The sequence below is a fragment of the Pavona decussata genome, unplaced genomic scaffold, assembly GCF_977016875.1.
Source record: "Pavona decussata unplaced genomic scaffold, jaPavDecu1.1 SCAFFOLD_114, whole genome shotgun sequence".
NCBI classification, from domain to species: domain Eukaryota; kingdom Metazoa; phylum Cnidaria; class Anthozoa; order Scleractinia; family Agariciidae; genus Pavona; species Pavona decussata.
Genome location: NW_028145528.1, coordinates 7,143,860 through 7,171,165, shown reverse-complemented (window position 1 = coordinate 7,171,165; position 27,306 = coordinate 7,143,860). Strand labels below are relative to the sequence as shown.

At 38.7% G+C, this 27,306-nt stretch overlaps 1 protein-coding gene across 1 annotated transcript; it reads left to right on the top strand.

Annotated features, from left to right (window-relative positions):
* Positions 1-3,999: 3,999 nt before the first annotated feature.
* LOC146470550 (signal recognition particle subunit SRP72-like) lies at positions 4,000-26,894 on the top strand. Its single transcript, XM_085122649.1, has 22 exons — positions 4,000-4,125; positions 4,197-4,311; positions 5,651-5,780; positions 6,801-6,866; positions 7,125-7,202; positions 7,747-7,858; positions 8,647-8,678; positions 8,944-8,987; positions 9,533-9,613; positions 11,111-11,168; positions 12,000-12,131; positions 12,782-12,910; positions 13,716-13,788; positions 13,961-14,025; positions 14,652-14,747; positions 15,539-15,648; positions 15,982-16,059; positions 16,614-16,763; positions 17,284-17,327; positions 23,304-23,417; positions 24,235-24,271; positions 26,246-26,894. The coding sequence occupies exons 1-22, from the start codon at positions 4,026-4,028 to the stop codon at positions 26,403-26,405; spliced, it is 2,004 nt and encodes a 667-aa protein (XP_084978775.1). The 5' UTR covers positions 4,000-4,025; the 3' UTR covers positions 26,406-26,894.
* The last annotated feature ends 412 nt before the right edge of the window (positions 26,895-27,306 follow it).

The window sequence follows — 27,306 nt, the reverse complement described above, 5'->3', positions numbered from 1 at the left end:
GAAAGAAAGTAACAAGCAGAAAAAACAACATTAACAAAACTTGGATAATACTTACATTATTTTCTTGTATGGCTTTTACAATGTCTTCTGATGAGACAGGACACATCCTGACCAAATTTTCTGTTTTGTCCCAACTTCGGTATGCAAGTGCCTACATCTTTGTGCTTAATCTGATTCATTTTTCTCTAAGAATCTTCACTGTTGACCAGAAATCAGGAGTATTGTAGGAGGCACTTGAAGCTCCACCGTTTTGGTAATCACTGGAAGTAGACAGAAAGAATGGAATGTAATATGGGTATGCACTCATTTCAAAAAAGTGAAAAAATATCTTGCGCACAACCTAATCGATTAGCTGAAGAGCATTCTGCCTTTTATAACAATATGATAAGAAATGATGCCAATGTGGGAGGGTGCTATACTCTGGTGTTGCACGATATTTCTGGGTTGCAAAACCATGATATTTCCGTGTTTCAAAATCAAAACTGCTTTTACAATCTATTTCATAACTTGTGTATCTCGTGTCCAGTCTAATGCGTGACTCCTAGTATATTTGGATCCTCACTGGTTGATTCAGAAACTAATATCCCCTAATTCTCAAGTACATTGTTAAATGGAAAAGTACATATTTATATGGAAATGTGTTAATTAAACATAATATGGTAGAATATCAGAGATTTCTGTATAATATCAAGAAACTTGACAGTTGAGATAATTTCACTCTGGGACCCTGTCATTACTGAATAACATTGTTCAGTGTGTACTGGGTAGAAAAAACACACAGTGGAAGATTTTTTAATACTGCGTACTATAAACAACAAGGCTCAAAAACTGACTTGAGCCTTGCAGAGTTACAAGTAAACCTGATTCTACAGAACATAAAGGAAAGGTGAAATCACCCTGCAAGCCTACCAGTACATGGCTGAAGCCTTACCCGGTTATTGCAGCATAAAGCAACTTGGAGTATTAGTACTCCCCCCCCCCCCCCCCGAATGGGATGTGAGTTCATTGCATGGTTACCCCGATCAGAATGTCACTGGTACCCATTTGTACATCTGGATAAAGAGAGACTATATGGAGCAAAGTTTATTGTCCAAGGAAACAATGATGCAAGACCAACTTATCCCCACACCACTGACTGTCTGACCAAAACTCTACATGCTTCTCACCTTAGCCCATTCTGAATGTGTTTAGCTGATGCAACATATCTTTTACAGAGTTTCAAGTCAGGCTTTAAAGGGAAGTGTCACTGAGATTTGGTGTCATTTCAAAAACCCCTCTATTGACATAAGCTTCAAAATTATGCTCTAGGTCTGTTATAGATCACTTCAGCTGTTGATGAGTGTCTTTGGACATAGATACATAGGGTTTGAAAGGATTGTATTTTCATTTCCAAAATGCACTAGGACAAATCTCAAGTTGTTCAATTCAAGAATTCTGTTAGCGTCTCTCCATATCAGGGTTATTTTTGTAACTAAGTGAGGGTATTGTTGCACCATCTTGACCAAAAATGGTCAAAATCCCCAATTAAAACTTCCCCTTTAAGGAATCTCACATGTAAAATGGAAGATCATCATGAAACGAGGAATGCTCCTCAGTACCAAAATACACCAGCAATCATTTTTCTTGGTGCCCACACTAGCTTAGTGGCCAAGCTACAATCCTGGCCAATATTTCTCAGGACAGATACGAAAATGGCTTTTGCATAATATTTGTACATTTGTGTTTTTTGGACATCTATAAACAGTCGCTACAAGGCTTGGTGGTGTTGTCATTGCAAATTTTTGAACCTCCCCCAAGCAATGTTGAGCATTTGATTTCTCTGCCCTCACTATTAATTATCATTTCCATTGTTTTTTTTTATGTAAAAATTGTAGTATGATTTTATGCACTCTTAAGTTTTCTTGTCTTTTGTTTTGTGCTGCTAGTCGTGTGCACGTTATACCCCAGTTAGCTGCACGTGGCAGTGACCAACTCAAAAACCTAGGCTCCTTTGGTCACTGCGCACATTTTACCTTTATGATTTATGTAATTTAATGTTGTTTTTATGTTACTTTTGTGATGTATTGTAATTTCCTTTTGTAGTAAACTATTGAAATAGTGCATAAATAAAAAAAATCTGAAAATCTGAATCTAATAGCCACTGAATTCATTCTGACTGTACATAAACACGGCAACATGAAAACATTGCATGGGGCAGCGGAGCGAGGAGGTATTGCGTGTTGAATTTTGGAAATTGTCGCAACATTTTTGGCCAGGATTGTAGGTTTCTGTTGAGTTGACCACACCTTCCCCCCTCCCCTCTGGTAGGTTGTTGGTATCATTTCAAAGCGTTGAGGATACTGATTTTGAATCTGCCTGTTACTATGTGCAAAGAAGTGTCAGAAGGTATAGGTCACGTGGCCTAAACTTTTCTCACTCCTCAGCATCACAATTTCAGCTAGCATTCATGTCTTAAGACAAAACATTGCCCAAAACTGTCCAGAGAATTAACTCAGCAGTGCAAGAGAAAGTAGTGAGGTGAACTCAAACTGAGCATTATGTGTTAATCAATTCAAAACTTTAACATCCCCCCCCCCCCCCACCCCTGGCATTTGAACTTTTGAAAAATATTGGTTTCGTTTAAATTCCTGCCCGCAGTACCAAAATGCTATTTAAATGCCCTACCCTAGTGATGATTTTGACGAACAAATGCCCTAGCCCCCAAAACAAAATTATGATCCAATTTTAGGTATATAGCGTATGAAAAGTGGTTCATTCAAGAACACTGCAAAATTTTTGGTGAACAAATTGCTCACAAAAGCAACATTTTCCTCCTGAACTTGACCGTGGATCAGGAACCAGGTGTATTCTGCCAGACAATCTGCAAGTGTAAACTTGACACTTCAAGTTCAAATTCCCTACAGGCAAATTTTCCTGGATTTTTAAAGGCGAAGGCCTTTTGCATTTTCATGTCAAGTGTTACAAAAAAAAAAAAAGTTTGAAAATATTGTTTGGGAAATTCATTTTCCAATTATGGCACTCTAATTTAGAGGATCACAATTGGATCTGTGCAGTTTATAGTGTAGAAATAATATTATGCTTTGAAAAATAAGAAACAAACAACGCATTGTCAAGTTCAATGTCAGTTTCAAATGCACTGAAGTATTTATTAATACAATAAGTGTGAAAAAATGCTTGAAAGTTTTTCACTCAGCTCAGTCAACATGATGCTCACTGTCGTCTTGGATCTTGTATAAAGCAAAAATGTCCCATTTTGCCATGGGTCTGTGCTCTGATAACGCACAGAGGACGTCAATCAGTACAGCTACTTATCAAAGGGAAATGCGCGGACAAATTTCCAAAACGGTACCAACTGAACACTTTCGAACATAACTTTCAAATAAAGGTTGACTAAAGGTACCTAAATTCAGATTCTCCGAAGGAAAATATATGTCTGAAAACTCGCAATTACAGAGAAAGACAAGTTAATGTCAACAGAAATTTGGAAGAATCGTTCTCTGGTTTCGCGCCATGTTCGCGTCAAATTCAAAACTGGCAGCAGCTTGACTTGTGTAAAGCGCGACCTTCCGTTCGAATTCCATTTCGTCTGTTTTACTCAAAGAAATGACATTTCTAAATTGTAGTAATGGTAAACCTAATTTCCAAAGTGAAAATGTGACATTTTAGTTACAAACAGTCAAGTGGAAGAACCAACAATTTTGCAAAATGGAGTGCGCAAGAACCGGTCCGATTCCGAAATCGACAAAAGAAACCAAGATGGTCCCCACCTCCCTTTAAAACCAAAGCGTAAGCGTTTCCCTTTAAGTAAAAAATACATTTCTTTACAAAAGCACGAAAAAGAGAGAAAACTCCTTCGAAAAACTTACCCCGACACGTCCTCCCACAGCCTCCCAGCTCCCAGCACACTTCAAGGTGGCGTGACAAATTCCATGACATATAAATCATGACGTAAGCTCGTCCCAGTGCTCTTCCATTAGCAAGTCTACCGCTGACATGATCGGCTCTGTTCGTCTTCAGATTCAAAGATGGCGGCCACGTCGCCTTCAGTACCGCAACTTTTCACTGAATTAGATCGATTTGGGAAGGACGGAAATTACGAAAAGGCTCAGAAAATTGCTAACAAAAGTGAGGGAAAATGTCTGATTATCTGTACGTTTGGTTTTGTGTTTCATCAATTGTGTTTCTTCTGTTTATAGTTTTGCAAGAAAATCCTGACGATAAGGAAGCATTTCATTGTAAAGTCGTTTCTCTGATTCATCAATCGTTCTTTCGTGAGGCTGTAGATGTCATCAATTCTGCGCCCAAAAAGGGGTAAGTGTAGTAGTTCCGTTACCAGTCTATACTTTATAGTATATCCATCAAGTTAACTCAAAGCGAATCAACAGCGGTTGGTGACTTTACGTACGCGTATATTTACCAGATAAAAATAATCTTTTGTGTCTCATAAGGGTTTGAAATAATTGTTTTGGTAGTATAGCAATGAACTCAGACTCGTTTTTTATTGCATTTCTATAGTCAGGAGAGGGCAAGGGAAAAGTACCCTTTTCCAGGCCAAGGGAAAAATCAGGGCATTTTGTAAGATAAACAACAACAACAACATTTTATTATATATATCACAAGCAGATAAATAAATACAAAAATCCTTCCACCTGCATGTAGCTAACTAACCAAGATGAAGGAAGAAGAAAAAAGGAATTACAGATATCATACTAAATAACATAATTGTAACTAAATTACAACACTAGCTTTAAAAATTAAAGTAACTAAAGCAAACACTAATATTAGGGAAGAAGTCAAGGAAAATATAAATTGTGACTCAAAAGTCACTGAAAAGTCAGGGGATGGTATGGAAGATTTCATGTCTCAAAAACAGACAGCCAGCATTAAAAGAGTTGCAAGCAGCACACACAAGAAGTAGTGGGGCTCAACTGATTTCTTTTGTATATGAGACTAAACCAAGTCAAGCGAAGCATTAGTAGTTATGAACAAGAGAAATCAGGCAAATGTCTGTATGTCCCTTGTGTAGGTGGCTTGCATTCTCTACAAAAGTAATGAGCTATTTCTTGTTTATTTAGCAACTAAAGCTCCATTCACACCAACAAAACATGTTTAATTAAACCAGGTTTAGCAAAATGAAAATTGGCAACAGAAAGCTCAACCATTGGCTTTGGCATAGGATTCAAGTAAACTTTAACTTATGCTTTTATTATTTTGTGCTAAATCTGTAATGGACAAAGAACCGGAAGCAGCTTTTATGAAGGAAACAATTTTAAACTGTGTTTAACTAAACAGCTTTTAAATGTGTCTAAGCGTTGGTGTGAATGGGGCATAAGTTTCTTACATGGCAATCAATCTCTGTGCCAAACTTGGGCTTATTCAGGGCAATTTTGATTTTAAGGCAAAACATCACATATACCTCTCCTGCCCAAAACCCTTGAATTATCTCTCTATGTAAAAAATTCTAAAATATCATGCTCCTGTTCCAGATTAGGGAGAAACAATGTCACAGTTTAGTAAATAAATGAAAATCTGAAATATCACTTGTTGAAAATGTAATTTCTGCAACCCCAGTTGTCACGAGTCTGTGTACAAGTACGAGGACGGAAAGCTCTAAATAATTAATTTTGTATTTTGATATTTTCCCCTTCAGGATAGACATTGAACTTCGGTTTGAAAAAGCCTACAGTCTGTATCGCCTTAACAAGACCCAGGAAGCACTGAATATACTAAACGCAATAGATGAACCCACACAACATGAGAAGGAACTCAAAGCTCAAGTGGTGAGAAGGATATTTATATTACACTGTAGGTAGAACAATACCAGATCATCACAATGGAACTCTATCAATAGAACAAAAAAAGGGACAAGCCATAATTGAGGAGCTGGGGGCATTACAAGGGGTTTATGTTAATTTAAATTTGTAATTGATCTTGGTTTTTTATGGAAAAATAATTATGACCAAATTCTGGGAAGGGGGTGGGGTTGGGACTGGGCCTGAGTGCCTTGAAATGAACCACATGCCAAAACTGAGGGTAATCTGAAGAATGTAATCAGTGCAGTTTTAGATAAACATTTCAGAGTAAAAATTAACAAAATGACGCAATGTTTTGATATTATCGTGATATAATTTTGATGATATACAGGTACATACAATACAAAAATACATTGTATGTACACGTATGTCAGAGCATTTTATGCTGATTCTGTCAGTTGTGGAGACGTCAAATTTTATGGTTAAAAAATTCCATGGCATTATGACGTTAAAAGTACATAAAAATTGTCTGAAGTTAAGAAAGGTACAAACTGTATTGGACACGTACTTCAAGTGTTCATTGAATCCCACCCAATTATCCCTACAGTATAGACCTTTTTCATTAATGGTGGCCAATTTATTATTCTTTTCAATACATGTTAATTAGCCCTACTAACCTCATTTCAGAGTAAAAATTATTTTGAATTTTGCACATGCTGACGAGGCTAGTAGGGTTAATTTTCATGAAAACAAAAGAATAATTTATCAGCAGCCATTTATGAAAAAGGTCTATACTTGGTATCCCTTGGTATACTGTCCCAGCAACATATAAGATTGTTCAAACACATAAAAGGAAGTGTGTAATTTAGGCATTTCACGTTGCTAGATTTGGCCCTGCAGTTGTTCTGTAGAGTACCAGCACCAGATTTATCTGGAATACAATGTATGTAGTTGATTCAGACTTGTTTGGAGCATGACTAGAGCAATGTGTTCTTGGTGATTTCTTCATGCACTAATCTTCACGTTTACCTTTTGTGTACATTTCAGTTATATCGACTTGAAGACTATAGGGCATGTTTAGAGCTGTACAAAGATTTGATCAAGAATTCTCAGGTAATCACTGCCAGTGTTACCAAACTATTTTTTTTCTGTTACAATGTAGTTATTTTACAGAATCTTTATCCTACAAGTAGATTTCAGTATCCTGCCAGCTCTTCCTATCTCCCGTTTCAAGTTTGTCCTCTGATATACCAGTCATCCAAGAGGTCTTTTTTACTTGATACTCAATTACATGTCAGCACTTTTAATCGTCATATTCAGAGGTTTTCTGACCATTGATCAGATAATTTTGTCATATTCTGTTCTTTGTAGGATGATTATGGAGATGAAAGAGAAACTAATCTGGCTGCTGTCATTTCCGCTGCTGCACAGTGGGGAGGAATCAGAATGGTAACAGTGCTTTCTGTGCAAATTTAGTTTCAGTCAAACCAGTCAATACAGGGATCACTTGTACCACCTTTTCTATTCAAATTCCTTATTTACTTTTTGACTTTAGTGCCTGAATTCAACAGATGGGTATTCATGTTTTGCTTAGGGTGGTTCAGTTTGGGCAAACTAAAATGCATAGCCTAAATGTAATTTGTCAATTTATGCAGAAGGGCAGAACTTCTTTTCTAACATGATGAACCCTCTTTTTGCCAAGTTAGTGCTAATTGAGAAAAATTTGGATTTATGGTCAAGCCATCACTTATACCATTTATCCATCAAACTCCTCAATTTAGCACAGTCTCTTACACTTTCCAGTGGAAATTTTTAAATTATTACTTGTCATGTCAAGCTCATTTTGGCAATCCTTGCGGCTGATACCAGCATTTTACTTACTAAGGTTGTACTGAAATAGTCACAACTTGGTCAGCTAATCATTTAAAGTTGCATAAAAAACGAAAAGAATCATAGTTCACAACGACAGTTAGTTTTGTTTTCTGTTCATTAGGATGACCCTGGCTTGCGAGAAGACACTTATGAACTGTGTTACAATTCAGCGTGTCTTTCCTTGGGTCGGGATGACATTGACGCAGCTCAAACAAAATTAAAGAGAGCAGAAGGTAAGATTGTAGTTCTCTATTACTGTGTAATGCCATTTAATTACAGCTCTGTCTCAGCCATGTACATATTTGTACATGAAGGAAAAATCTTCCCCCTCCACCCCCAAAGAAAAAGAAGAAAAAAAATCTTTCTCACCTGTCTAGTTGGATTTTTCTTTCCACACTTTTCTAGTACACATGAATCTTAGTGAAGTTCAAGGCAAATAATAAGATCTGTTTATTATTATGTGGATCAAAGTACTGCTTCTAGGCAGAACTAATGGCTTGACCACTGTAGCCAAAGATTAACAGCAATCAACCTTCTTATTTCAAGAGTCCATGACATAGTTCAATCACCAGAAGTCTGTGCTTTCTTTTGAACATTGCTTGGTAATGTTGTATTCAGATCTTCTTACTATTTGAGAAAGAACATCTGGTAAAATCAGTTTTGATTACATCATAATCTGTCAGGAATGTGCCAAATTTTGGGACTGCACATGTTTCAACTTTTGAATTGCTCACGTCATCAAAAAACTGGAAACCTTGATGACCAAGAGGATTTTAATGGGCCATTTACATGTGCACATTAACATTAAAATTATATATATATGTATGTTAGGCCTTTTTCAAAGACTTATCAGATTGGAGAAAGTTTTACCAGAATAAATGATGACTGTTTTCTCCAAAGACAAACAGTGTCTGAGCAACAGATTACGGTGTTTAGTTGATGGCTATTTGACTACTTTTTCCTTTTTTCTTTTCTTTTCTTTTCTTTTCTTCTTTTTTTTTTTGTATTTTCTTTTCTTCAGAGTTATGTGAAAAAAGCCTTCAAGATGATCCTGTAAGTAAAAAGGAATTATTCTGTTCATTTGAACTTTCAACCCTCCAATATTTCCAATTTTTTTCAGTGGCAATTTGGCTACCAACGTCTTTAGGTTGACACATAGTAGCAAGGTTGGCAACTCTCAGGTCACCAGGACCAAAATGTTAGTCACCAATTAGCACCTAAAATGGTTGTAACTTGGAGGGTTGAGAGAGTGTGCTGTATTTTAAAAATGTTGATACAATACAAATGTATATTCAGAAAGCTTTTTTTAACTTTTCAGGATACAGCAGAAGAAGAAATTGAAGCTGAGATGGGGGTTGTCAGGTTAGTGAGCTATGAAACCAATGCAGTTTTCACTGTTAAAAATAATATTGCAGAAAAGTTTCACTTGCAGACAAGCTGCCCACAAGTTGAGTTTACAGCTGTAAATGTTGAAGCCCAAATGTCCTTGTAACCAAAGGATTGTTCTCCCTTCAATAATTCACTTGATATACATTGTACTTCTGGTTGATGCTGAAAGTTAAACGACAATGTAGTCATAGTTTTAGCACAGTTTTGATAGAAAATGGTAGAAATGAATCTCTGTGAAAAGGGTATCTTAGAAACAAAGTTAAGTGCAACAGTGTTGGGTACTTCACTGTGTCCCCATTCCCTTGGGCACCAGTTGTCTCATCGGCGCATTCAAGTAAGCACCATTCCACTCTGTTTTCAGCTTTCCATGCAAATTCAGTCAAGGCCTTCCTCTGAAATGATCTCCTCACTTTCTTAGCCATTCATCTCCATCAGGTGCAAATTCGCCCCTTCACTCCTCTCTTCATGTGTATCCTAAATGTTTTTATTCGTGATACCATGCCTGTTCTTCTTGACAGGACTCAACTGGCTTATGCTTACCAGCTACAAGGGAAGAATGATGATGCTCAGAAGCTTTACAATCAAGTTCTCAAGTCCAAGTAGGTTTTTCATTTATTTATGATAATTTCATTCCCCAGACTTCACCTTTAATGCTCTAATCAAACAGTAAGATAATAAGTAAGTTTAAGACTAAACATATTCAGGGTTAAGGTTACCCGGGACCTTCAGAGGTGTCTCGCGTTTAAGCGATGTAGCGCATCCAGTTTAAACTGTAGATACCTAAACCCCTATATCAAATTAAAGCTTATAGAGCTGATTATCAAACCATACCATGAATTTTGAAATAAAATATATTTTCGAATTTTTCACGACCTCTAATTGCGAGCGTCCGAATCACCTTTTTAAAGCTGCAAGTCTAAGCGAATTTTGTTTTTTGCGAATTTAATTTGCTCCTCAGTTTCCTGACCCAAAGCGCTAAAAAAACGTGTCTGCGTTTTACCATATTCAATCGCAATGAAGAGTTATAGAGCATTTTCGAAATAGGATGAAAAAAATGTGGAGTAATCGTACAAAAATCACTCTCGGAGAAAAAATATTTCGAAAGAAAAAATTCGCAGACACGTTTTTGTTGTTTACATGTTAAACTAGCTACTGTCCAAATTTGAAGGAAAACGAACAAATTCCTTTTTAGTTTTAGCTCTTTGAATTGGCTCCACCAAGTGAAAAAAATTTATTCGAGAAAACAGCGCTAAAAATTCGGCAATTCATTTTATTTCAAAATTCTTGGTTTAGTTGGATAGCCAGCTCTATAAGCTTTAATTTAATATAAGGGTTCAGGTATCTACAGTTTAAACCGGACGCGCTAAGTCGCTTGGAAGCAAGACACCTCTGAAGACACCTCTGAAGGTCCCGGGTAACCTTAAATCATTTTTTGAGCCTCAGCTTTGCTACAGAAGCCAACTGAAAGATTATCAATTTACAGTCCTTGAATTAACCTAAGGAATGTTTTCATGTTCATATTACTGTACATTTTTGCCCTTATTCAGAGAATAAGCTCAGACATGTTTTTCCCCTAAAAACTACATAGAGAAACAACTGAAGTAAATCATGGATGAATTTCTTCTCCTTCTTTTTCTTCTGCTTGAACTGAAAGCAAAAACAAATCTTCCTTGTCTTATTCAAAGTAAAATGGTACCTCATTAAAGATCACAAATGAATTAATTTGAGCTATGCTTTCAATCAAGGTTCTTTTGGCTCCTTGGAGGTTTTTCAAAATTTTTGACAATCGTCCCACTGATTTTCATGTACTTGGGTGCACAATCATGTTCCTTACATGTGCATCATGAGCAGTTTGTATTCCAAGTTAAGCCACTTTATCTAGCTATTTCAGTTTTTTAGGCCAGACTATCACAAATCAATAACAAATTATTTTCAGGTTGCACTCAGACACGCCAATCATCATTACGACAAGCTGAAACATCTAAGTAGTACATAATAATAATATGTAGTGTAGTAGTTTATCTTCTCTCCAAAACACTTATCAGTGTACTGTATGCTTAGCTAACATTAATTTTGTTCATCTTTATTTTTGGCAGACCAACCGACCTTGCTTTAGCTGCTGTGGCTTCCAACAATGTCATCACACTGAACAAGGTAAATAATTATTATTGTTGGACTCATCCTACTTATTACACCTCCACTCTTAAATACAAAACATGTATCCATGTCTCACCCAGGACAAGTACATATACTGGGAGCTTCAATAGACCTTATTAGCCTCAGGCTGTCATTCTGTAGAGTTAACAAGTATGTTTGACATTTTATAGATTTAGCCCAGATGGTAATTTTATTGAAATTGTACACTGTCAAACTTCTTGTTTTCACCAAATTGTCACTTTCAACAGTCATACATGTACGTTGTGTCTTGGATGTGCCATTTCCAAGTGGCCAGGGGCACTGACTTGTAATCCACGGACCCAGGTTTAGGCCTACTGATTTGTTACTTACAATATTTATGTTAAGTTTGTGGGAGATCTTTACCTACCGCACCAGTTGCTTGAAAAGAAACATGTATCATGGTATGAAAAGTTGTAAATGATACACTTTATTTAGAGAGGGTGGCACAGAATAGTTGAGGTAACTAATAAACTTGTGGCCCTCTATCTAAAAAATTCTTACAAAACTAATACAATGTAATAGGAAGTGTACATAGAAATGTGAGAGCTAAAAAGACATGTACAATGTATGTCAAATACAACTTGGCGGCTCAAGTTGTATTTAATGCCTACACAGAGAGCATGTCCCAAATCTTCACCCATAGTATGATACTGTTAAACTCTTGTCCATGCTTTCATGGTTTTACAGTTGAGGGTTATACCCCACCACTGTCTTATGACTTGTAACCAACCCAGAATCATTCTAAAAATTGATGAGAATTTCACCGTTTTTTGGTGGTAATGTCATTTTTTCTTTTTTTAATCCCAGGATCGTGATGTGTTCGACTCAAAGAAGAAAGTCAAAGCCACAACTGCTGATGGCCTTGAACACAAACTGACAGCATCTCAACGGAAAACCATGATGTTCAACAGATGCCTCTTGCTCTTGTACACCAATCAGGTTAAAACATTAATCATTTTTTATTGTCTTGTGGAATAGGTCAGCTATTCTGCAAGAGCAAAGAAATGACTTTGATTGATAGAAGAATGTAAGAATGTATACCATTAAATTCCAAATTCTGTAAGCTCTTATGTGAATAAGTCCTCTCAAAAATATTTCTCCAAATCTTAAACATGAACGTTGTTTTAATAATAGGCCTTCTTACATGTAAATATAATTCCATGGACTGTTTGGCCCAGCAGTCTGAAGGTATCAGCGTAGTGTCAAGTTGTGTTTAGCATCAACCGCAACCCTCTTTTAAACACAGTTGTGTCCAAACCAAGCCCTCCTAAAAAATAATTGCCTAATAATTTAACTCCGAAATCTTTAAACAATCTGTATGTACAATCCAGCATAAGCCTGTCTAGTCAAGTAATCTACTGTATTGTAACGACCCACTGGCCAGTTCAAACTTATAATCCTCAATGGCGAGGAGTAGGTTGTCATGGTAAATGAATAAATAAAATTCCTTGTTTGTCGAGCATAGTTAAAAATTGCTGTATAAAAATACTCTTCAGAAGTGGCAATCAGAAGTGACAGTTTCATTATTCAAATCTCGCACCAGTTGGGAGGTTGATGTCAAAATGCTTTTGATTTCTTCCTGTACACAGCTTGAAGCTTGCCGCAACCTGATATCTACATTGGAGACGAGTTATCCTGACAGTGATTTCCCTTGCCTTATGAAAGCTTCCCTTCTCCATCGAGAGAAACACTCCGACAAAGCAGTTGAGCTGCTCAAGGTACAGTCCAATCATTTAATAATCATTGATACTCGCAATATAGCGGTAATCCTAATGGGAGATGGGCCTTTATGCAAGAGTCTGAAGTATCAGCATGGGAAAACTACACCTGATATGCAAAAGGATGCTTAGAACTGGTGGATTGAATGAACCAGTCCGTTTGCAAATGGGATCTGCTTATTTCAGAGACAGGTCCTTTTCAAATGATGAAAATTATGAAGGAATGTGCTATTTTAAAGAAGACATAGAACCATTCCTTCAGGAAGCTTTTAGCCATTTATAAACTGACGGTGTGGTTCGTCAGGTCCGACAAAATAATGGCCAGCACCCCAAAGGCAGGAACTGTTTGTATGAGTTGGTTGGAACAAAGGGTCACACAGTAGCTCTTGCAATCTCTCACACTAACTGACCCACTTTGAGAGAACAATAGATGAAGCAACAGAAACAGCTCCCCGAGTCTTTCAAACAATAGAGGAAGCTGCCCTTGGAGCCTATGAATCTAGTAACTGGCGACGAGCTGCTATACTGTTGAAGAGGGTTTCGTATAAACGACAATGGTTTACAGTGGAACCCCGCTCTACAGACACCCGAATATTACAGACAGTTTCTGCCTACTATGCCTGCAAAACGTTTCACCTCCCTGGCCTTTTGCTGCAGTCATTGCTTGTAGCCTTCGTCCTCTTTGACGTCCTTTGCTTGCTATTGTACTTTGTGGAAGGGTCGAGAGGCTGTTGACAAAAACGTATTTGCATTACCTCTTTTTTAAGTTTTTAATTGAGTTTCGTTTAATATTCTTCTTTTGCAGAACTATGCAGACTCTCATGAAGATACTGCGATGAATGTTAAACTCACATTGGTGCAGCTTTATCTCGCACAAGGTTATTACTTTTTGAAGTACTTTAACAACTTTGTGAGCAACCAGGCAGTGAGATTTCTAAACTTGCAATTAAAGATTGGTCTTTTACTGAAATTGATGTGTGAATAGCCCTTGTTTGAAGAGATGTTTTGATCGCCTGAAGATTATTAAATTCTGATCTCATGATCCCGCAGGAAATATCCGTGGTGCTTGTACAACGTTACGTTACATCAAAGATTTGGCGCACAAACCAGGCGTGGTAAGTTGTTTCCCTCTGTTGTGCTCCATGCTAGTTTCACTTATGAACAGTTGTATACTCGTACCCAGGTGCGTAATGGGGCGCGAGATGTGCCTACTGACATTTGAAAGTACCCAATGGATCTAAAGCAAGCCAAGTCTTTTTCATCTTGCTAGAACATACACAGCCAAGAGCCAGAGTCTTACTTCCCCCACCCCCCACCCCCCACCCCTCCCTAAAAAAAACTAGAATACTAAGAAAATTTGAATTAAGGGAATCAGTGGGGTGTAGCATATATTTGGGTAAAATAATACGGTTCGTTCATTTTCTGGGGCACCTTGTTTTTAAGATAGATGCATACGTCTTACATGTAAATGTCGTTCCACGCATGCTGCCTGATGATCCATGTAAACTTCAAGGAAACTTTATAAGAACCCTGCTTTGTACTTTGGAACCTCGATTTAATGAACCTCTTTATAACGAAGTCATCGGTATAACGAACGATATTCTCCAGACCGGCCTTTCAAAATGTATGGAAAATAACCTCGGTATAATTTCGCTAATCCCTTGGCACTACGTTAAATCAAGGTTCCTCTAAATTGCAATAATCAACATGCACCGTTCATTTTGTTTTTTGGTGTGATAAGGTATCTGCTCTGGTGACGTTGTATTCCCATGTTGGTGACGTCAATTCTGCTGTTGATATCCTCGATGAAGCGGTGGAGCATGCACAGAAGAACAAGGTAAGTCGTTAATTGTCGCTCATTCCCTCAAACACCAGGCCCCAGTGGTTCAAAGAGCGGATAACGTTATCCAGTTGATAAGTCGCTTTCCAGCGGATGAAATGTTTTAGTTGGAGTGTACATTTTATCCGCTGGATACGATTTGTCCAATGGATTATGTTATCCATTCTTTAAACAACTGGGCCCTACACTTTTTAATTTTTCACACAGATACCTCTCTTTGAACAATGAAAAGATCTGGATACTAGTTCACACCTGCCCATCTGAGCATCAAACTCATGATCAAGCTTGATAAAAGCGGCTGCAATTTGTCGAAAGAAAATACTAACCTCGTCGCTAGGGTCCTTGCGGTATTCAAAATGGCGGGCAGCCATATCTGATTCCATAAAAGTTGTAGCGAAGACGGAAATCAAGTGTTTCACGTGACAAAATCCTCCACGATTCGTAGAGTATTTTCGCAGGGTGCACCAGGATTTTTGCCGTCCGCCATTTTGAATTTTGAGGTAATAGGCCAACGGCACCACAAGTGTATTCAAGTTTCCAAATTACGCTTATTGCTTCAATATTTGGCAGGAATTAGACTGATGCTTCAACGCCAATCTGAACAAAAGAGAAAACCTTAATGTGAAACACTCCATTTCATTTTGTATAATGGAAGTTACTTCTGGACGATCTTCACGTTATTGTACCGCTCCGTTTTCCTTTTCCATACTTGGCATAAACTGTTGTAAATGAAACTCAGCTTGAACTTACAGTCTAGGGGTGTTATAACTTGAAACCATATCTCGCAGGACACGATGCGTCAGTCGGAAGTTCTGTCATTGATGAGGGAGAATGTGACGTACAAATTACAACATGGAAAGGCGAAAGAAGCCGTGGATATGCTGGAGAAATTGCACAAGTAAGTTTAGCACATCGTGAGTTTTTTGCACCGAACGAACAACTGGTGTAGATTTTCACTAGTTTTCAAGGACTATAAAACTCCATTTGAGAGGTGAACAATTGCAAAACGATGAACTTTGCACCAACAAAAGCGCTATATGTGGCGGGGTGTAGATTTTCTCCGAGTCCCTGTTCTTGTCCTTTGCACTGTTCTCATATATGTACTCCTTTATTTATTTATTTATTTATTTTTTTTTTTTTTTTTTTTCAAGAACAAGTCAACGCGAATTTCACGTTTGCCGTCTGCTGTAAGCGCGACTCTAAATCACTCTATTATACTGTTTCTTTTCAGGGAAGATCCACGAGATGTGAAGACGTTAGCCCAGCTTATTAAGGCGTATTCTTGTGTAAATCCAAAGAAGGCAGAACAGTATCCTTAGATGTATGTATTGATATGGCCCGCGTGTTTATGTACGCGTATTATACTTAATATGACCAAGTTGAAGCAGAGTTATTCTCTGCCAAGTTCCTACATATAACCTAAGTCCACCGTGGGCATATAATTCATGGTAAGGTAAGGGTGACTATATGGTTAGGGTTAGCGTGAGGGTTAGGGTTATGTGGGTGACTATATAGTACCTTACCATGAATAACCGTGGCAGTCAGTTTGTTGCTGGTGCCGTCACGGAAGCGAATTTGTGCGCGGAGCCTGGAAAAGGCATGCAGGACCTAAACAAGATCCATCGTCAGTATCATCCGCGAAGACATTGTGCAAAAATACCACCCGAGTGAGTATCAAAAGTAGTGCGTTAGGGGTAGTTTTGTAAGAATGAGAAATTTCTAGCTTTAAGATTTCAATCGCGCCCCAAGTGTTCGATGCAGCCAACGTTATTACAAATACTATAATACTCTGTTGCCTTTTTTTTCTTGTTAAAATTCTGTATAGTGCGTAGATAAATCTCCTTAACTACAGCAATCAAACAGCTACAGCGAGAAACTCACTCCCCTGGACACAACTTCCCAAGATGCAGCGCTGGATGTGGATGAGCTAGAGATGTCCCACAGTGCCTTTGGATCTCGATATGGTCGTGCCAAGGCTAAACAAGACGGAGATGTAGAGATGGAAGAATTAAGGTTGGTACTTAAAACACTGTACAGTCGTTAAATCGTTTATCACTGTTTGGTGACGATAAATGACCAAGGAAATTCATTTGAGGTATTAAGACAACTGAAGGAAGTCAGGTCATTGATAGAAAAAGGTTTAAAGCGTAAAAAATAAAAGCTTTAAAAATTCACTGATTTGCACGTGTCATAAGTTGCAGCTCTTAGTGCATAACCTGATCTGTTAGAGTTCGTAAATGCATTAAATTAAAAATTTACCAAAAATTGTGTGAGTGGGAAACCGCATTATAGCTATCTATTTCCTTTGAAAATGGAAATGGAAAGATATTTCTGTGACTAGTTTTGGTGACAAGCAAGGTGACAAAAAACTCATTGTAGTTGACCAAATGTTGAAGAAGTTATGATTTTGAGACTCACTACCGTAGGTCTCTGGTGTAAGCATTTGTTGTTGTTGTTGTTGTTTTTTTCTGTCGATACGGTCGGGAAGTGTTTGAAAATTGACTACAATCTTTATACTGCTTTCCATTAACAGGAAGGATACCCTTATGAAACGAAGAAAACGCAAGCGAAAGAGAGGTACATGCGTGCAATACCTAAACTTTCATTCATTCGTTTGTTCGTTCGTTGGTTCTTTCATTCATTCACTCACTCACTCACTCACTCACTCACTCACTCACTCACTCACTCACTCACTCACTCACTCACTCACTCACTCACTCACTCACTCACTCACTCACTCACTCACTCACTCACTCACTCACTCACTCACTCACTCACTCACTCACTCACTCACTCACTCACTCACTCACTCACTCACTCACTCACTCACTCACTCACTCACTCACTCACTCACTCTCTCTCTCTCTCTCTCTCTCTCTCTCTCTCTCTCTCTCTCTCTCTCTCTCTCTCTCTCTCTCTCTCTCTCTCTCTCTCTCTCTCTCTCTCTCTCTCTCTCTCTCTCTCTCTCTCTCTCTCTCTCTCTCTCTCTCTCTCTCTCTCTCTCTCTCTCTCTCTCTCTCTCTCTCTCTCTCCATAGGTATCGTCAGGCACTTTTGTAACATTTCCCTCCTTTTGCAATAATTTTCCCATTTTTACGTGGTAACGCACAACAACTTTTCAGTGGAAGCCTTTAATAATGAACCCCTTGCAGGCCAAAATTCAAGAAATAACTTTAAAATCAAAGGGATTAAGACGCTTTATTATGGCTAGGAGGTTACAAAAGATCCCTACTCCGTGGTAAGCACTTTTTAAAAAGCTTTTTGATCAATTTCCCTGCCAAATTGTAGCTATTACCTTACCATTTCTATGCCATACGATTCTCTCGATTACCACAGTAATTTAAATTGGAGATATTGCGGCCCAGAAAAATTCGCCGTGTTTGTGTTTGACTTTTCATGTCCATGAAAAGAATCACGATTCGGAAAAAGCCCGTTTTTTGCATCGTCACTTTGGAAAAGCAATTTAGCCAATTTGAACTACCCAACATTCACACGATTTTGAGGGAAGATTAAGACGTTCTTTGGTAATTTGACAAAGAAAAATTGAAGTGAATTGGATGTATTTTTATTTTTTTATGAATTTTTTAAGTTACCGATGTCTTAAAACCGGCAACGTTACAAAACGTCCCTATTTGCTAGAAGTTCCAACAAGTGATTTCTACATAAATTCTTTAGAGATAAGAACCAAAAGGGGCATCAATCTAGACATTACCACAGTAGAAATAAGTGATAAAAATTTTATGTCTTTCCTATAAAATGCAAGGGAACTAGCACTGTGAAAAGGTTTTATTCAACCTTGCCGCATTTTGCGTTATTGAGGATACTGATATATTGCTTACATAGTTGAATGTGTGACTCATTGCATCGGTGAATGACCATGAAAGGTATAATGGGAATAGGTTTACATGCAAAAAACTGCTGTTGTGCCTTTCTACATACCGGAAACGTATCCTAAAGGAACGTTTTAATTAATGGTGAGAGCCTTTATATTATAGATTGACCACAACATCGGTGTCAAGAAAACACCCTAAAGGCTCCAGGGCAAACCTCAGTGAGGTTCAAATTCAATCAAGAAAATATAAATTAGCAGTGATACTATAGACTCAATTGATTCATTAAAGACTCGAAAAGACAATGATGGAAATCAGAAGGCACTGCGATAAGTAACGCACGATGCACCAGGCCTGTAAATCTTTGTTGTTCTAAACTACTTATAATTGCCTTTTGCGTATATCTCGCGTTTTTCTATTACTGCAGTTGCCATTATATCTTTGTTTTTATTCAATTTTTTTTCTTTTTGAGAGGATTTTTTAGAATTTCAATACATCTAGTTGTCTACGGACGAATTTCCAGTTAGGCTTTGGTTAAAACAAGGAGGCGGTGGCTGACGAAATGCAAACGACCCCACCCCTTTTTTCTTCTCAAAAAACTCCAGAATCGGTATCAGATGAGTTATTTGCTTGCGCAATCTATTGGCGACGAAGCCGCGAACAAAGCGACCCAAGATCATAAAATTGAAATTTACAAGTGTGAACAAATCCAAACAGTCAACATCGGCGTGAAACTTTGAACGAACGGTGTGTTTCATTCATTTTAAAGGAACACACACAAGAGGCCCGTCTGAGATGTAACTTATGCAGTTTAATTCACGCCATTTTTTATACTTATTATTTATTAAGGGCCATACCAAGAAACTATTCTCTTTTCTCATGGTTTTAGCGCTGTTAGTTTCAATGGACACGGTCGTCAACCGGTTAAACGGTTAAAATATGAAAGGCGTCAAAGTAGGGCTTCCAAGATGGGCAAACCTAAAAACATTTAGGGTTGTTTAACACTATTTTTAAACTTTGACGCGTAAAAGCGATAATTTGGCCTTATGAGCAACCTACGCCTGCTAACAAGCAGATAACTAAAAGGGCCCAAAGGCGAGTGGGTTCAATATTCTTAGTTTAGAGTAGGCCTTTCAAGATTGTGTCAAACTTGCTCCAAAAGATCGCTTATAAAAAGATAATTGGAATTCGTACAAAATGCATTTCTGACAAATCTTGAAAGTTGCTTTCAAAATTAAATGTTTCGATGCGGAGGAAATGTTGCATGCACGAATTTACTTCTTTGCTACAAAGTTTCTCACCTTCCCCGAAAAGTTGCAAAAAATTGCCAATCACAATCTGAATAGGCCCAGTTAACAAGGCATTCAGGATTTTCCGAGGATTACACCTCTCGCGGACTGGCTGTACCTCGGATTGTTGTAAAATTCTTCTATGGCAAGCATTTGCTATGCGGAGGAAATGTTGTACGAATTTGCTTCTTTGCTACAAAGCTTCTCACATTCCCCGAAAAGTTGCAAAACGTTGTCAATCACAATCTAAATTGGCCCAGTTAACAAGGCATTCAGGATTTTCCGAGGATTACACCTCTCGCGGACTGGCTGCACCTCGGATTGTTGTAAAATTCTTCTATGGCAAGTATTTGCAATAAGTTTATCTTGTTCTCGTTCGGTTGAGTTAATGTTAAGCATGATAAAGACATTAGGTAATGGAGTGGTTTTCAATACTTTTTAGCACAAAGTTTAGTACTTTGGCCAGTAAAAAAATAAATTAGCGCGCGGTGTTCAGACCTCATCAACCCAAAGGAGCAACAATAACTGTTGATGTTGACCTGAAAACCACTCTATTGCCCATGATTAAGACACTTGATCCAAGTGCATGCGAGATTGTTCATTGTTTTAACAAAACGTTGCAGTTGTCGAAAAATACCCAGAAAGCCGCAGCCACACGATTTGTTCTTTTGTTTGCGTGGTTAACGCAATGTTTGGAATATTCTTGTAGCGGAAATTACACTCGGATGATGTAAAGACACTCGACATTTAGGTTAGTTGTTAAGCTGTTTCTTCAGCTCTGTTAGGGTTGTTGTACGTACCATTCTTACCACGCGCTAGTGGCACAATATTTCAAAAAAAAAATCATATTACCTTCACAAGGAAAAAAAGAAGAAGAAAAAATGTTGTAGCCGCGGCTTTAGGGAATACCTGAAAATGTACGATAGTTCATGTATGTTGCGTTTATTGCTACTTTTTTCACGGTATGCTTTGCCAACAATTTGATTTATTACTACAAAGCTAGATTGTAGATTTCACCTGTAACTTGTATTCGGCAAGCTCGTTAATTATAGCCAATGTGCTCGACTTTAAAAATTTTCAGGAAGTCATTTTCTTTTTAAACATAGCACAGGATATGGACAATCAAACGCCCCCGCACGTTTATCATATCCCGTCAGCATCAAAAAGCTATTAACTCTGTTGTAATTGATTTTCCCATGAAATAAAGGAATATGTTAGTTCCAGTTAAGTTAACAAAAGTAACTAAATTGCATCTTGTTCTTTTGAAAATAGTGAAGTAACACAAGCAATACTTAAAATACACAAAAAGTTGAAATGTGTGCTTCAGCGTCTTGGTCATAAAGTGAAATTAGTGTACCGTAACCATTCGAATAAACGCCTCCCTCAAACAAACGCTGCCCTCGAATAAACGCCGCAGGGACAAGCAAAAATCAAATAAACGCCGCGATCTTTCTCGACATTGCGGCGTTTATTCGAAGCATCTATTTATCACCAATATAAGCAATTCAACTACCCATCTTTAAAAACAAAAGACAACATTCAATCTAAACCAGTCGTGGAAATTTATTTTTCTCGATTGAAATGTTATTCAGTTCAAAGTGGCTATACTTCGTAGCTTGGCTGCTTAGCTCAGTCTCTCTAAAACTTCTGCGATGCGCAATTCCGTGGTATCAGCCGAGAATCTTGCCGGTACAACTAGTCTGATTTCTCTCTTTCTTTTGCCAGTGACTTTTGCAAATAAGTTGTTCTCAGTGTTTGCGCGTAGGAAGTTATTCAATAAGCTCGACAGACGTTTAAATGACACAATAAATTCTCAATTGTTGTTACAAGGTTTGCAATAAACACTGCCCTCAAATAAACGCCGCATCTTAAAGGGGAAATATCATGGGTTTTTTGATATCTTTTGTTAAAAATGATGAAATAAGACCTTCAATCAGCTGCCAAATAATTCTAGAATGACGAGAGGAACGAAATCAACTCAATTCTTGAAAGAAACAACTTGTGATCTGTTTTAGCGCATTTTGGAAACAAAAGAGCGAGAACTTGAAAAACATTAGCCTAATATTTTTCAAGTTTCAATCCAAACCGGCCAACCCTGTCACTAGCCAGAGGCACTAATCGACAGTTTTATTGCACTGGGGTGATAATTTTTAACAAACTTGACAATTATTTCGTTGTTTCTGCTGACAGACAAAACATTTTTGGGTTTTGAAATGACAGCAAATTTGCGTGATACTTCCCCTTTAAGTGCCAAAAATTTATTAAAAGCCGCGGCGTTTATTCGAATTAATACGGTACTTTAGGTTATCGCGTTTAATCATGTGCATAACCTGTTTTCTAAATAATGGGAACAACAACAGTTGGAGTTTGTACAACTTGATACGAAAGTGCCAGTTTGTTAGAAAACTGCCCTATTGTTACAAAAGTGCCCTATCGAACGTTACAAAAGTGCCCCAGTGACGTTACAAAAGTGCCCTGGGTTACAAAAGTTCCCTAGCCTCGTGACAAAAGTTCCCTATCACGTTACAAAAGTGCCCTTTTTTCGTTACAAAAGTGCCCGTGCCTCTGGCTCTCTCTCTCTCTCTCTCTCTCTCTCTCTCTCTCTCTCTCTCTCTCTCTCTCTCTCTCTCTCTCTCTCTCTCTCTCTCTCTCTCTCTCTCTCTCTCTCTCTCTCTCTCTCTCTCTCTCTCTCTCTCTCTCTCTCTCTCTCTCTCTCTCTCTCTCTCTCTCTCTCTCTCTCTCTCTCTCTCTCTCTCTCTCTCTCTCTCTCTCTCTCTCTCTCTCTCTCTCTCTCTCTCTCTCTCTCTCTCTCTCTCTCTCTCTCTCTCTCTCTCTCTCTCTCTCTCTCTCTCTCTCTCTCTCTCTCTCTCTCTCTCTCTCTCTCTCTCTCTCTCTCACTCACTCACTCACTCACTCACTCACTCATTCATTCATTCATTCGTCCATTCGTTCGTTCGTTCATTCCTTCCTTCCTTCCTTCCTTCATTGATTCGTTCGTTCGTTCGTTCATTCATTCATTCATGTTTTATTATTAGCAAATTTGAAACGTATCAAGGTTAAAGGAAACCATCGCTGATTTATATTTCAACACATTGGCGTTTAATTCTCAAAAATAATGTCTAAATTGCAATTTTGTTTGAAAAGAACATTTTCGTGTATGTGTGCAAAAAATTGGGTAAGATTATCACTTATTTTCACCTTTTTTAAAAATTTCCCATCCGCCGCCATTTTAGATTTTATGACGTCCTACGGCTGTCGCAATAATCAGTAAGGAAAAGTTCGTATTTGTCAGACAGAGATCATGAAACATTGTTTGATATTTGTTAGCGAAATTTGAAATGAGACGGTATTTTGAAGAATTCTATGTCAATTTATGTGAAGATTAGAAGTTTTCCTTGGAGAGTACTCACACGAATTATTTTTGTGGTTATGTAGGCAAACTACCGAAGAACTATAACGCGGAGGTTGATCCAGATCCCGAGCGGTGGATACCAAAAAGAGAACGATCATACTACAAGGGCAAAAGGCAGAAGAAGGGCGCATCTGTTGGTAAGTGCTAACTGTCTGTACAGTGTAGCTGGTCACGGTTCGTGAAAGATGTCCCCGGAGCGTCTTTCTCTCGATGAACGGAATTGCACCGAGACAACATTTAGTCGCATCATTGTGAGTTAGTACAAAAGTAGTTTTCTTGCTGTTCCCGAAAGGTTGACACTGGTTTCGTGGTATTCCCAAAATAAGCTCTGGACGTATTTATATTCCTTGAAAGGGCTCTTTAGGGGGGACTTGTGATTGGAGGGTATTTTACATTTCAAAATTTGTTGAGTTTGATAATGAAAACGGCTTGAAATACTAATCTCACAGTCCATGGGCTCATATATTATCGGAGGGATTGTAGCTCGGGGGTTGGGGGGGAGGGGCACGCTTAGGCTCGGGTGGAGTTTTGACTGTATTTTATTTCCCGCTACCCTTTTGTATGGAAACGCGGTGGTATGATGGTTAGAGTCTCTTCCCGACTTATCAAGTAAGATCGAAGGACCTCTGCTCGCAGGGTATCAATGTTCGATCGGAAGATCAGAGGGCCGGTCGGTGGTTCGAAGCTTGGTTGTTCTAGGCATTGCCGTCTTGCGTCCTTAGGCAAGAAACAAAACAATCAGCAAAACGCGAATTACTTTCGACAGTCAACCCCGTTGTATGTCTGTACTAACTTGTGTTTATTCCGTCGCAGGTAGTGTAACGTATATTTATGCATGTATAATCTGTGATGTATTATGCGTATTTGTAAATGCTGTAAAAACCCAAAAAACAAATAAAATACAGAAAAAAAACCGTTGCATGTCTATACTAACTTGTATTTATTCCGTCGCAGGTAAAGGAACACAAGGTGCTGCTGCTCCCTCGGACGCGTAAGTGATAAGTAAAGTTTTACTAAGCACTTTATTGTTTGTCCTCAATTTACCCTCTAGTTACTTCGTCAAGAGTTACTTGTCGAATGAGACTGTTAGCATTGCGTTATTCCCGAAAGACACGAGTAAAGTTGATGTACGTTATATTCCTGACTCAGAATTGTACAGAATGGACGACGAGAGTTAAACTGTTCAGAATTCTGTTTCATCAAGTGCTTGCTATCTTCAACACCCAAATCAGGGTTGTCGCTAAGCGCCGGCTGCCGGCGAAATTCGCCGGCTGGGAAAGAGGTCATCGCCGGCTGAATTTTGGGTGACAAGCACTTGGTTAAAAGGGCAATGAACAGTTCTTTAGTTACCCAAAAGCAATTGTTCGATTTAAAATAATACATTTCAGGAGAAAAGGTTGAATAAACTCCTGACTACCTTGAGTATCGATGCCATAAAGTAATTGAAATAAAGTCTTGTTTTGAGAACTTGTTTACCGTGTCCTCTTTCCGTTTTCTGCGTCCGCCATCTTGTCAACAAGAAGCTTGGTAGCCCCGGCATTCAAAGCAGTGCGAAAGATTGGAAACGAGTTTGTTACCAGGTATTTGTGTCAGATCGGAGAAAGAAGAAGCCTTTCTCTAGAGCATGACAGAGAAAAAAAACACGAAGGACCTTCTTCGTAATGTTTTAATACAGCTTTTAATTGGTTAAATTTTATTGCTTATAACATGTTTATGCTCATGAATAGCAAGAAGAACTGGGCAAACGGAGGAACAACTGAACAAACCAGAAACGTAAACGGTCCGCCGAGTGCTCGCCGGCGAAAACGAACGAACGAGAAACCGAGTGAACGAACCCGCGAAACTGGATGAACAGCTGAACGACCGAGTGGACAGCTCTTTTGTTTGCAGTTCTAAGCGTTTATAAAAATCGATTTTCTGATATTCTAGTGCAAACTTAAAAGCACTTATCTTTTCGGAACGAATGGAAAGCGATGTAGCTTTCGTTCTCATTACTTTAATGTTAAGTAAATGTTGAAAATCTTACGCACGTATTTTCATTTTTAATGTTAGAGTATACACGGCATTCATGAAAAACGGGTTTTAGTTGGATTAGATTAGTTGTAGTTAGGTTTTGAATTTTGTTTAGGAGAGTTAGGTTATTTCTAATTTTTATACTCCTGATAGATTTTACCGTGTTTAAATAAAGAACTGTTCTTCTAGTGAGCTCACCAAAAAGAGAATTAAGAAAACAGCATAGATTGACGAACTGAAGTAAAACAAAGCACTGTCTGCTCAGAAGCCAGGTCTGTCATTCTCCTTAGGGGCACAGTGAACAGACCTAGTAAGGAGTTCAAGGAACGCCAAACAACGAAAACCACATGAAGGAAATATGGAAACGTCAAAGCGAGGGAGAAAATTTTGAATAAATGCAGGGTGAATCTCGGTACCACACGTTTCAAACTGCGGCACCACAGCTGACCTTCTCTTTAATGGTTCTTTCTTTTTGCATAAAAGAGCCCCTAGATTTCACCAGAGTGCACCAAATTGAATTAAAATTTTCAAAATTTCCTGGGGAGGCCCCCCAGACCCCCCTAATGGGAGGGGGCGACCCCCTCCCATAACTACCCCTCCCCGTCGGCTATGCCGACGGCAGAAGGTACTTCGCGCGTTCTTTAGCCGGCTCAATTTCTCTGCTAACCGGCAGACAAATTTCTTAGCTACAACCCTGCCAAATACGTCGTTTAGACGTATAAAGGGTGGCCTGTGTAGCATGTTTCTTTTTCAAACTATTAAGCGAGTGCGAGAAGCCAATGAAAGCTTCCCGGGAGAAGTAGAAAAGGAATTGATCAGGGGGAAGGGGAGAGGAAAAAAACAATAGTGATAATTTTGAGAGTGACCATTGGACTAAACAGTTAGCTAAATGAAAGCGACTTAGTTGACTAGTCAGGCCTTTACTGTTGTCGTGTTATTTTATCTCCCGTAGGTCATCCAGTCCCAAAACCCCCGGTAGCCCAAAGCCCGCCTCCCCGCCGGGTACACCCTCCGCGGGGGCTGCCGCCGCCAATGTGGTACCGCCCCGACAACAGCAGCCCCAGGCCGCCAAAAAGAAACAGCGACCGAAGAAAAAGAAAGGGGGCTGGTGAAGAGTTCAGCCTTTAGATATTTAACAGACTGGTTTGCGTGCAGTTTAGCCTTTGCCTCATGTTGATCTCTTGTTGTACTCCTCGAAAGAGTCCTCAGTTGTAGTCTGTGGTTAGTTTTTCAAAACTATAACCAAGTTATCGCACTGACAACCGCAGAAAATACAAATAACGCAACAAGCTAAGCGCAATTCCAAGCAAAAATGTACAATCGGTCGCAAGTATGGGAAAATATGCAACCGGTGCTCCACGCCGGGAAAACAGGCGTAAGCGAAACTTTTCACAGTCAGCAAAAAATGTTCTAATGTGAAGGAGATCCCAATTGCGTCACAAGGCGATAGACACCATAGTCTCAAATGCGCAGGTTTAAACCTTTTTCGGGAAATGTGCCACTTGAGCAATAATCTGAGGCAAGTTTAGGCTCTGACTAAGAAATAAATTTAAATATCAAATAAACTATGTGCTCGTCATTAAAAGAACTCAAGAAACATCGCCTTCCTTGTGTTCTTTAGTGTGTGTTTCAATGGTATGTAAGCTAATTTCTCGCCGTCTACTTTACTGTACTGACTAGTGGTTGAATATCTAATTTAAAAATCACCATCTTGCTTAAAAAGCTTGACCCAACTTGATATCAGGAAACAACCAGAATGGCGTCGACGTGCTACCAAATAACCAGTGTGACTTTACCATGTAGCGATCCGACTTGGGTTCTAACTATCACCCTGCAAGGTGGTTTGCACGACCTTCGCGCCCTCGCCAGGAGTGTTGGGTTATGATTTTCACGAGTGCCGACCAGAAAAATTGATAGCCTCATGGCATCTTTCCACAACTAACAAAGCATTCAAAAGTTGAATTCTCATCGAACATGAAGCAAAAATACCCCCTGTCCTTAAACGATACAAAT